The sequence below is a fragment of the Ostrinia nubilalis genome, chromosome 22 (genome assembly GCF_963855985.1).
Source record: "Ostrinia nubilalis chromosome 22, ilOstNubi1.1, whole genome shotgun sequence".
Lineage (NCBI taxonomy): Eukaryota > Metazoa > Arthropoda > Insecta > Lepidoptera > Crambidae > Ostrinia > Ostrinia nubilalis.
Window position 1 is genome coordinate 3,671,890 of NC_087109.1, and position 12,348 is coordinate 3,684,237.

General features: G+C 42.7%; 1 protein-coding gene across 1 annotated transcript in view; it reads right to left on the reverse strand.

Annotated features, from left to right (window-relative positions):
* The window catches only part of LOC135083026 (dystonin), a 282,038-nt gene that overhangs the window by 57,301 nt on the left and 212,389 nt on the right, over nt 1-12,348 (reverse strand). The window contains exons 55-65 of the mRNA XM_063977789.1: nt 11,822-12,012; nt 11,354-11,478; nt 10,691-10,851; nt 9,769-9,893; nt 8,978-9,177; nt 7,940-8,134; nt 7,255-7,482; nt 6,400-6,534; nt 5,722-5,961; nt 4,797-4,967; nt 2,567-2,761 (exon numbers count right to left, since the gene is read on the reverse strand). Of these exons, the coding sequence (XP_063833859.1) occupies nt 2,567-2,761; nt 4,797-4,967; nt 5,722-5,961; nt 6,400-6,534; nt 7,255-7,482; nt 7,940-8,134; nt 8,978-9,177; nt 9,769-9,893; nt 10,691-10,851; nt 11,354-11,478; nt 11,822-12,012 (1,966 nt within the window). The remainder of the gene's footprint in view (nt 1-2,566; nt 2,762-4,796; nt 4,968-5,721; nt 5,962-6,399; nt 6,535-7,254; nt 7,483-7,939; nt 8,135-8,977; nt 9,178-9,768; nt 9,894-10,690; nt 10,852-11,353; nt 11,479-11,821; nt 12,013-12,348) is intronic.

Consider the following 12,348-nt stretch of genomic DNA (forward strand, 5'->3'; position numbering starts at 1 on the left):
CCCAACGCGAATTGAGAGGATATAATATGGAGTTCTGGTGGGAGTTGCTCACTATTGATGACGTCACAGACAAGACGCAGATCCACCTACCTTCGTATTAGGTTGCTTCAGTTGCCACGTAATTGCCCCTTACACCTCAGACATCACGTCACACCTTTTGATAACAGTTGCTGACGTCACAGCTTAATGACCTTCATAGCTTGCTCCAAATCCACCCTGCAGTTACCTCATTGAGTTCTGACGGGAGTTGCTCACAGTGGCTGACGTCACAGCGAACCCTGCCTCACCTTCATAGCCTGCTCGAGGTCCAGCATCCGTTGCTGCGCCGCCTCGGTCAGCGCATCGAACCGCTGCATGAGCTTCTTGAGCTGACCCTCCACCGCCTTCCGCTCGGCCGGCTCGCAGCCCGCCGCCACTTCGTTTCCCATCGCGAATAGAGAGCACATGGAGTCCAGACGGGAGTTGGTCACGCGTTGATGACGTCACAGACAAGACCCTTGATATACCAACCTTGAAAGCTTGCTTCAGATATAGCATCTGGTCACTTTGTCGCATCTTATGCGCCTGATCACACCTTTTGATCACAGTTGCTGACGTCACAGCTTACTGACCTTCATAGCTTGCTCTAGATCCAGCTCGAAGCCACCTCATTGCCTATCGCGAATAGAGAGGACAGAGTTCTGGCGGGAGTTACTCATATGTTAATGACGTCACAGCCAACACCCAGACACACCAACCTTGATAGCTTGCTTCAGACGTAACATCCAGCCACCTTGTATACGCCTGATCGGACCACGTCACACTTTTGGTCACAGTTTCTGACCTTCATAGCCTGCTCCAAATCCATCCTGTAGTAACCTCATTTGCCATAGCGAATAGTGAGGATATACTAAGGAGTTTTTGTGCGAGTTGCTCACACGTTGATGACGTCACAGTCCACTGACCTTCATAGCCTGCTCCAAATCCAGCATCCGTTGCTGTGCGGCCTCTGTCAAAGCATCGAACCGCTGCATGAGCTTCTTGAGCTGTCCCTCCACCGCCTTCCGCTCGGCCGGCTCGCAGCCCGCCGCCACTTCGTTGCCCATCGCGAATAGAGAGCACATGGAGTTCTGCCGGGAGTTGGTCACACGTTGATGACGTCACAGACAAGACCCTTTCTATACCAACCTTGAAAGCTTGCTTCAGATATAGCTTCTGGTCACTTTGTCGCATCTTATACGCCTGATCACACCTTTTGGTCACAGTTGCTGACGTCACAGCTTAATGACCTTCATAGCTTGCTCTAGATCCAGCTCGAAGCCACCTCATTGCCCAACGCGAATTGAGAGGATATATTATGGAGTTCTGGTGGGAGTTGCTCACTATTGATGACGTCACAGACAAGACCCAGACACACCAACCTTGATAGTTTGCTTCAGATCTAACATCCAGCCACCTTGTTCCCTTCTATACGCCTGATCAGACCACACGTTGATGACGTCACAGACAAGACCCTTGATATACCAACCTTGAAAGCTTGCTTCAGATATAGCATCTGGTCACTTTGTCGCATCTTATACGCCTGATCACACCTTTTGGTCACAGTTGCTGACGTCACAGCTAAATGACCTTCATAGCTTGCTCTAGATCCAGCTCGAAGCCACCTCATTGCCTATCGCGAATAGTGAGGATATAATAAGGAGTTCTGGTGGGAGTTGGTGACATGTTAATGACGTCACAGCCAAGACTTAACCCACTTACCTTCATAGCCTGGTTTAGATTCAGCATACAGTCACCTTGTCGCTTCATAAACGCCTGATCGGACCACGTCACACCTTTTGATAACAATTGCTGACGTCACAGCTTACTGACCTTAATAGCTTGCTCTAGATCCAGCTCGAAGCCACCTCATTGCCCAACGCGAATTGAGAGGATATAATATCGTCCATTTGCGACGACAGTGTGACATCTTCAATTAGATTAACACAGAAGATGTCACGTTGTCGTCGCAAATGGACGATATGGTGTTTTGATGGGAGTTGGTCACACGTTGATGACGTCACAGACAAGACGCAGACACACCAACCTTGATAGCTTGCTTCAGACGTAACATCCAGCCACCTTGTTCCCTTCTATACGTCTGATCAGACCACACCACACCTTTTGGTCACAGTTGCTGACGTCACAGCTTACTGACCTTCATAGCTTGCTATAAATCCATCCTACAGTCACCTCATTTCGAATAGTGAGGATATAATAAGGAGTTCTGATGGGAGTTGGTCACATGTTAATGTCGTCACAGCCAAGACTTAACCCACTTACCTTCATAGCCTGGACTAGATACAGCATCCAGTCAACTTGTTGCCTCTTATACGCCTGATCAGACCACGTCACACCTTTTGACCACAGTTGCTGACGTCACAGCTTACTGACCTTCATAGCTTGCTCCAAATCCATTCTGTAGTAAGGTTACTACAGGATGGATTTGGTGGCCAAATGAGGTCATTTCCCATAGCTAATAGTGAGGATATACTAAGGAGTTTTTGTGCGAGTTGCTCACACGTTGATGACGTCACAGTCCACTGACCTTCATAGCCTGCTCCAAATCCAGCATCCGTTGCTGTGCGGCCTCGGTCAGCGCATCGAACCGCTGCATGAGCTTCTTGAGCTGTCCCTCCACCGCCTTTCGCTCAGCCGGCTCGCAGCCCGCCGCCACTTCGTTTCCCATCGCGAATAGAGACGACATGGAGTTCTGACGGTCCATTAGCATCTTCTTGAGGAACTGTTGAGGTAAAAAGGTTATGAGGTAAAGAACTATGATCGGTATATTGAACATGATTTTTGACGCTAATGTGTACGATGTTAACCCACATTTTCAGAGTAAAATGCGGTTGAAGACTCGCAAGAACTGTTTATTTACTTTGTTGAAATAATAAAAAAGTATTATATTGCTAGAATAACCATAAAAAGGACATTGTCAGAAACGGCCTTAGATTCCTGGGCACAGCAGTAAAGTATCAAAATTAATCTCTTACTTTTTGATTACATAAATATTAATTAGATTGTAACGGACACTTGAGGATTAGAAAATGAAATAATAAAAGTCTTTTATATGTATTCCATAATACTATGACGACATCCGGACATTTTAGGGCGTGGCCTGCTCCATATCCTATGAAGTTCCATAATTTGTGTCAATAAAATCTATGTATAGTTCCAAAATACTGGACTGTCCTGTCGATGACATTGACAGTGGGGCGCCACCGTCAATACCGGATCGCTGGTTCAGATTTTTGCCATGTTGGAAACCATATAGTTGAACGATGGTAGCGCCCCCCTGTCATTGAGTTTGGCGGGACAGTTCAGCGTGGGTCATCTATAAAATCGGCACAAGGCAATGCCGTACTTCATTGTTAGGAATCCACGTAATAGTGATGTTGACTGCGGTCATCATAGACAATAAGATACCGATCTTGTAAATAAAATAAATCGTTCAAATTGCTACAGTATGACTAGATTTTAATTTAGAGTTAAAAATATATTGCACGATACTACAAGAAGCTATCTAATGTGTCCAACTGGTCGAAGGTCATGAATAAAATAAAAAGAATTGTGATCATAACACTGATATTGACAATGACAACAATATGGGATCATCTTTAATATATCTGTAACAGTTTCAATATCCGATGAAAAATCCAATGCCGCTTAAAGTGAGAGAAATGTCTTAAGTTCTAATAGAATTGAAAGTTTTATTCGCTCAAAATGCTTATAACAATAATTGGTAATACATTTCAAATATTAAGTACCTTTATAATGTATCGATAGAACCAAAATGATGTCCTCTCAGCTTGGAAAGGGAAAACCCAGGATTGGGGGAGCGCTCCAGGCAATTTTCAGAACATTTCATAGGTGGTAGTAAATAATATTTATTTTATTATTAAAATTGAATATACCTTTCGATTTTTGAATCGAATATTTTTCAATCGATAATAATTATCAAGAATAGTTAATATTCAATTAAAAGTTGTTCAATCCCTAGTCATGCATAGACTAAGACGGTAACCATGGAGATAGGTAGTTTGGTAAGTCACGTGTTAAATGTCAAGAGTGGAAAGTAAACATAGGATTCATGTTATTTATTTACGTGCAAAATGTAAGTAAGTAAATCATAAAAGTGGAACGCTGAGCTATTTCCAAAACCCGTCCAATATTATAATACAATTTGGCTGCGACAACTACAATACAGAATATCTCCCAAATCGATGTGCATACAATAATATAATACAATACTAGTAAGTAAGAGGTTATGATAACAATATTGCTATTAATAAGTTTATAGAATTGGTCCGCCAGGAATAATTGTTCTTACATAAAGATTTGTGTCATTTAGAACCTAGAAAGTATTTTTTCGGCACTGTTGCTCTAACGGCGAACAATGTATGGAGAACGAACATTGTCCTTTAATCTAAGAATCACGGCTAAATCTACAACACAACAATACGAACTGTTATTGAAAAGATGATTATGTTGATTTATAGTAGGTATATAAAACTTATTTAAACCCATAATATTATGACCAGCCCCCAGACGGCTTTCCTTGGTCAATTCTTTTTTTGTTGTGTTTGTTATTGTCAGGAGAAGATTCTTATGTAAAAAAACGAGTTAATAAGTGAGTGCCCGAGCAACTGCACTCAGGAGGATTTAATGAATGCAGCTGACAACGCCACTCTTGTAGCGGAGTTTTGGGCTGACACTGTGTAAGTTTGTTGTCGACACGATAAGAAGAAGAAAAAACACCTGTCTTCAAAACATACCTTCTGCTCCTGTAGCTGTGCCTTCACGACCTTGTAGTCAGCAGACGGCGGCTTCTGGTTGCGCACCATATCCTCGGTGTCGGCCAGCCACTTGTCCAGCCCGGCTAATGCTTCGGCGAACTTGCCGGACTGGAGTAATCCTACGTCTAGGCGGCGCTCGCGCTCGTTCATCTGAATAAATTAATGGACGATGAAATATTTTTATTAAATTTTAACAAATATGTGGCACGTAATATATGTCAGGGAACATTTTAAAAGTGACCCTTAAGGAGTTATTTGATTTTTTTTTGGGCTCTATCTTTGAGAAAAATTATGATGCTGTAAACATTATACATATTAGTGAAGAAGTTTGTATGTGTTCTGTATTCAGAATGTAGCAAGACGAAATTGATTTACGGCCAGATTCGTTTCGAATAGATTTAGATTTGTCTCGAAGCGCTGGTAGTGCCCAAAAGATAAGGAGACATGTAAAATGCCCCATAAGGGCTACCTTTTTTTTCTTTTACCTATCTACTGTATTTTAACGTTCAGTTGTCTAAATTGATTTTTTTTATTCGGTTTTGACAATAAGCCATTTTCTGCGCCAATTCATAAGTATTCAAATCGAACCGAAGGTTCCAAAACTATGCAGAAGCGTATAAGAGCGTCCACCCATATGGAGGAGGTCCAACGACCTCATAAAGGTAGCAGGAAGGCGCTGGATGCAGACCGCTACCAACCGGGCGATGTGGAAATCATTGAGGAGGTCTTTATTGAGCAGTGGACGTCATCCAGTACCTAAATCACAAGTTCCTTTATGCGCAAATTGTCAAATTCGCAAATTGTCAAGCGGTCGCAATGTGCCAAATTCGGAAATTGCCAAATTTTCGCGTGAATTTGACAATTTGCGTATAAAGGCACACAACACAAGTTCTCTAAATGTTACCTTCTCCTTAAGAGCATTCCATTTGTCATTCATCTTCTCCAGATCTTTCTCCAATTGTTGCGTGCTAACTCCTTGTAGCGCTGATCGCACCAGGCCCTGTCCAATCTTGTTGCAATGAGCCACGTTCTGGCCGAGCGGTTCAAGCGTACGTCGGCGCAGCTCGCCGAAGTCTTTCTGCTGGGCTCTGATCTGTTCTACTTCGGAAGAGACCGGCTTGAGACTGCGGACTTGTTCGGAGGCCTGGGAAAAGGGATTTTATGTCAGTAAAGGTTAATAATGATGTTCATACATCTCATCTCTCATCTCATAGAGCAACACTTGTATAGAATGGTAATTTAACACTCGCTAACCCATGGTGGGACACTTGATAACTTTAACAGATCGATTACAGAGAACAATACATTAAATAGTTAACAAGAGTACAGTGAGGATGGGTTTTATGTCAACTAGGGAATGTAGAAGAATTTATATTTATTCATTTCATACAAAATACGAAAAGCTAAAGTTATATAAAGACAGCAGGACACAAGTTCGGAGTCCTTGTCTAAAAGTATATATCTTGGATTTTTACTGTTGTTCTTCCTGCAGTTTTTCCAACTTATCTGCGCTAAATCACAGTCTAAACTGCCAATTAAATTGTCGTTCATACATCTGTCATTTAAGTAAACGTCATCTTACCTCCTGCACGTCGTCCATGACGGAGTCGTAAGCCTTGTAGAAGGCTTCCAACTTGCTCAGGGTGTCATCCAGCTCTTGTTCCTTGGAGCGCGCGCGCTCGTCAAGCTTGCCTAGTTGTTTGCGCAGGCCTTCCACCTAAGAGAAATAAATGAAGTTATGGTACAGTTTGTCTATGTTAAATACAACATAATAAAGGTCATGTACTGTTTTGTTTATGAAACAATCGTCAGATACGAAATTTTTGTTATGCAACATAAAAAAGGGTCATATTCACTAGGAACAGTGTGGCGGTTAAAAAATATTTTTGAACAGTCAACTATTGGTCAAATAGGCAAAGTAAGACCGCCGTCTACTTTAACTCATTTACAGACAAAAACAATATTAATGAGGATTTATCGTAAGCTATTTCAGTAAAAAAATGATCGTAATTAGGTACGACTGAGTGTTATATGACTGAGACTTATTTTTGCTTAGCTAAGTAAATACTCTCGAACAAAGAATAGCTTCCAATATATCAAATCTTTAAAAGATTGACATTGATTCAATTAAAACACTTCCAACTCCTTTCAAATGCACTATGTGTCTTATATCCTAACCATTAAAGAAAGAACCGGTCAAAATGGAAGTCATTGGGGGAGGCCTATGTTCAGCAGTGGACGTCCTATAGCTGAAAAACTTAAAAAAACTCTTAAAACTCATATATTTTTGCAAATAGGCTTTTAAAAATCACTTTTACACGTCCCAATATTAACCCTAGCACTGCTTCGGGACAATAAATGGGCCAGTGCTGAGAAGAAGCAGCGCAAGAAACTCAGTCACTATTGTCAGAAATGATGATGATTAAAGAATACATACCTGGTCTCTAGTCTTCGACGAGTCCACAGCGTATCCGCTGTCCACCAGACTCTCTGCAGCCCTTTCAGTGTCACCAATAAGGTCGTCAGCTTTCTCCAGCCTCTTGTAGAAACGGCCGATGTCATCCAGCTGCTGCTTGACAGTCTTGACGTCACGGCCCGGAGGTTTCATGGAGTCTAGCTCCTTTTCTAAGTCGGTTAAGTCGTGGGACAGGTTCTTGACTTTGTCCTGTGGGGTAGAATAGGGTGTTATTGTTTTAGTTGATGGATGAAGAAATTAACTCCAGGAAATGAAGTAGAAAAAACAATAAAATTATCACTGTCACGGGATTTTTTGCAATAAAAACACTTTTATAACGGTAACCTTTTAAAATATTTAAAGAAAAAAACAACAAACTTAGACAATGGTCCTTCGAGCCGGATCAATGGTTGAGCCTTAGGTCTTGAGTAAAATAAAAGTGGACCGTATTATAAGTATTATGATGTGCTCGTAAACATCGAAGAAATAAACCACAACAATAAAAAATGAAAACGACACTCCGCGTTGAATGGTCAAGTGTGGGATCACGCGCCGCTATATCGTCGCTCCCAGCACTTTTCACCGTACCACCCGCTCTAAGGCCAGTTGCTGCATTCCAGCGCTATCAAGCGGCTAAATAGCTTGCCCTGTTAAGCCGTAAACTTACTTGGAACTGCGTGACAGCGGCTGCAGCGCCTGCCAATCTTCCCTTAGCCTCATCAGCTCTCTGCTCGAGGTCATTGAGCCGGTCGTGCAGCGCCGCCGCGTGTTCTTGCAACACGTCACGTGCGCGCGCCGCCGCGTCGGGCCCATTGCATTCCAGAGCGAGACGCACGATGTCGTCCGCTGCTACTTCCACGCTCTGGAAGGAGATAGAGGGGTTAAAATTGACTATGGCGAGGTGCTCACAGGTCAATACCTTGTGGAAGTGGTGAAGAATTTAGCTAACAAAGCCAAAGTGTACTCAAAGAAATGTCTAAAATTGGACGATGACACATGATTGATTTGGACACATCACGGCCACTGGATGATGTTTCATGTACCGTAAAATAGTTTTCTGATAATGACATACTTCATTAATTGATAAACGGCACGCATAAGCAAACAATTCTCCAGCTGGAAATTGACGGTTTAATATGAGTAAGCGAACTGGGTATTTAGCATTAACCGTGAGTAAATCGCAATGAATTCAAGTCGCAATAGGGCGCCGCTACAGCTAGTCTCGCTGCAAGTAAGTGACGTACAGCGCAGCACTCCACTACTCAAATGCCTCCCGACTAAACTCATATCTCAAAGATTGTATGTTTTTAGTGGCTTATCAGCACTAGAATTCCAAAAATGAGTGTAATAATACCTTATACCACAGAATAATAATAAGTACTACCAGAAGGTAAAATGATGTGTGACGTGAGGTGCCAAACTGCGGAAAATGGCGGAGGAAATACATTATTAAGCATGAATTATATTTTGTGTTTCTATTATTATTCAGGCAGTTAAAATACTGCACAGTACTAATTACACCACCGTTTTTCATACATAGTTTATTGTCTTTACAATGCAAATGGGTGTAGAATACACGTGCGTACGTCAATGTTCGCTCGTGATTGTCCTGTCGATTAGATATCTCAGGAGGTGTAGTCGCGCGTGTTTTGTTTCCGATGCAAACTCGCGGAGATGAACAGGCCTGCTTATACGAAGTGCTTACCTGTAGTGGTGCCTTGAGAGCATGTATCTGATCAGACAAACGCGCCACAGCCTCGGCAGCGACAGCGGGCGGGGCGGCCAAGGCGTCTCCCAGGCGCTCCTCGCATCGTTGTAGAGGAGTCTCCACCGCGCGAACTTTCTCGCCGAATTCGCCGAGCTTGCGAGCGGTGGTCTCGAGGAATTCCACTTGTTGGAGAACCTCTGTTGAATTTGTTTGGCGTTAGAAAAGGTTTATGGTGAAATACCAAGTGAGGTGTATTCTGAAACGTATAAGTAGCAGGAAATTGTAAGGAAAATCGGATTGGGTGTCTGAGAGTGGTGGTGAAATCACATGTAGTGAAAATTATGTAAGAAAAGCCTCACGCCCGTATTCACAAACATTACTATGAGGTCTCACAGTGCGCGTGGACGCACAGGGTCACACACGAACCAATCACAGAGCTCTATTCAACGCTGTGCGTTCGATTTGCTCCTTCACAAAAGCAAGCATCGTTTATGAATACGGGTGTAAGGTGTTCAGACGGCATCGTACTCGTATGTACGGCATCCGGCTTCTCATTGCAAAAAATATACAACACAATATTATAGTTTTTCACTCTACCATCTCCATCGGGCTTGCATGACAACAGTGCAGTTTGGATGAGGTTTTTTCCCAGCAATAGGATATAAGATCCTTTTAAGCTTCAATTTACTCCCGTGACTGTAGAAGTGTAGATAATCAAGAGCTCTTGTAACAACATACTTCCTGAAAACATTCATTTAAAGTCTAAAAGCAATATAGTGACAACCAACCGTTGTTGAGGCGGTCCCAGCGGTCCTTCATGGAGTCAAGCTGCTTGCGCACGACCTCCTGGTCAACATCGCACGATGAGATGAACGTCTCGCCGAGTGTCTTGTTGTTCTCGTATTCGCCGGACCTGGACAGAACAATTAAATAAACTTTTATGGTCACCAAATAGAAAATAAGGTAAAAATACATATCATAGTGTTAAAAACAAGGTGACAAGGACATCCGGCTCAGCTCCTTGTTCATAACAACACACGATATTGTTGAAAGTATCAAATCCTGTGGCTTCGAAGGATAGGAATAAGGAAAGTTTTCGTTTGTAAATTAAGTAGAAACTCGAGATCCGAGGTACGCTGGTTCGAGTTACGTTCCGATCGATTCTACTATTATCATGAACTCACTCGTAATACAAGCATATTTAGCTTATTACGAGGGGTAACGGGACTTTTAGTAATTTGTGCAATTCAAATTACTAATATTCATCTTTAAAAAAAAGCTAGGTGACATTCGGATCAGCTGGTGCGCACTTTGCTGTTTATGATGTCCTTGTGAGTTAAAACATAACGACGAAGGACTCCTGCGCCTTGCTGTATCAATACGAGACTATTCCCACCGCTGCGCGCTGCAATGTGTATAGTCCGGTCTCCGAGCACGTAGAATGTCGTCCAATGACCCCAAGCTACCCCATCTTTATCGCTCGCACGTAATTATATCGACTGTGCGACGGGCGGCCGCAGTGAGTGTGCGCGATAGCAACATAATTACGGGCGAGCGATAAGGATGGGTCATTGGACGAAATTCTACGTGCTCGGCGACCGGGCTTTAGACAGGATTGCAGCTTGACCACCAATAAAGACCCAACCAGTGAAGTTCAAGTTTATTCCGGGGGAAAGTTAACTGTCAAATTACTTTGCTGTATCAACTGACCTCTTCCAGATGTCGTTCCTGATCTGCTGTAGGTCTCGGAGCTGTCTTTCGGCCTCTTTCCTTGTAAAGGCGACGGGCGGCAGCTTGGCCAGGCGCTCCTCGGCGTCAGACAGCCAGGGTATGAAGGACTCTTGCGCCTTGCTGTACTTGCGGCAATGTTCCTGGTGGGAGAGTAAAAAAATTAAATTGTAGTTGGCTAGTTAACACAGCGCTATCTAGTCCAAGTGAAGCTTGATGGGCCTTGGAAATAGTCCAGTTGAAATTGACATTAAAAGTACGACATATTTTTGAATTTTCAATGTTGTGTGAAACAGTTAGTTGAATCCAATTTTGCAACTTCGAAAAACATGTCAAATCGTGCTTTTTGCGTAACACCTTAAAAATTTGTTAATTACTAGGCTTTTTTCACATTTTAACAATGCTTTTCCGAAAGACAAATCTGATGTTGCATTAATTTAAACCCAACCCCAGCTCTACAAACCCTTTAGGACTCAAGCTGTGTCTCAGAAGGTGGTATTTTTTTTCAGAAAATTGTTTTCCTTAATTCGGTATTGCAGTACAGCACAGGGTCTGCATAGCAGCTAAGACTCCATCCAAGTATTACAAATAATGTATTTATAGACACTTCTTAAAATATTTATATGTATACCTAACTATACATACCATAGCGGTTTGCAGCCTGGTGTAGCGGTCGACGATCTCCCGCTTGAGTTTGTCCCACTGTGCTTGGACTCTATCAAGGTCTTTGCGCAGGCCTTGGTAGGCTGGCTTCTTCTCCATTTCGCGACCTAAACAAAATATAAATAGAATTTGAAAATAAGGTAATACCTGAATGCAACATTTTTTTTGTTTGTGATAAACAATATTAGTAATTTTGTAATAACCCTGTCGCTAGCAAAAGCTGGAAGTGAAGGGTGAAACGATCCATAATAGACAAGATTTATGTCCAGTAGTGGACTGTTGTGGGCTGATAATGGGGAGTCGGTGGATTGACGATTTAGTGGAGACTCCTGGATGAGAGCAGCGTAGAACCGATCTATGTGAAAAGCCTTGGGGAGTCCTTTGTTCAGAAGTGGACATCCTATGGCTGAAATGATGATGAGGACTACAATATCGGCAGATTAACTTTACCTTTGTCAAGAAGCATGATGAGCTCATGCTCCCTCTGATTGAGGTCTCTATACAGCGGCGTGTGCGTGTCCAGTTGTTGCTGCAAGCGCACTGCGTCGGCTGACACGTGTAAACGAGCGGGTAGCGCGCCCAGCTCAGCTTGCAGCCAGCCGAGGGTCTTGGCGACATTCTCCTCGAGGTTGCGACCTTCCCTGAAAGCGGATAGGTTCGTGAGTGATTTGTTTTAACGCAATCAGAGTACGCTAACGGGAAAATAGTGAGAGGTAAATTGAACTGCTGAAAGTCAATCTGCTATGGCCTTAATGAAATTTAAACTAATCTAATTTCAAGCAGAATCTAGTGGATACCCTATTCAATTGACATACTTTTTATGAACCCAATGTGAAATGGGATCAATAACATGCTTGATATTTTGACTAAATATTTATACTTGAGTTTTTTCATGATAAAAGTCTATTTTTTATTCTAAGAGCATGTTCAAAGGCATATTACTCATGAGTCTGCCGGGGCTATAGTCTCAGTTGCTA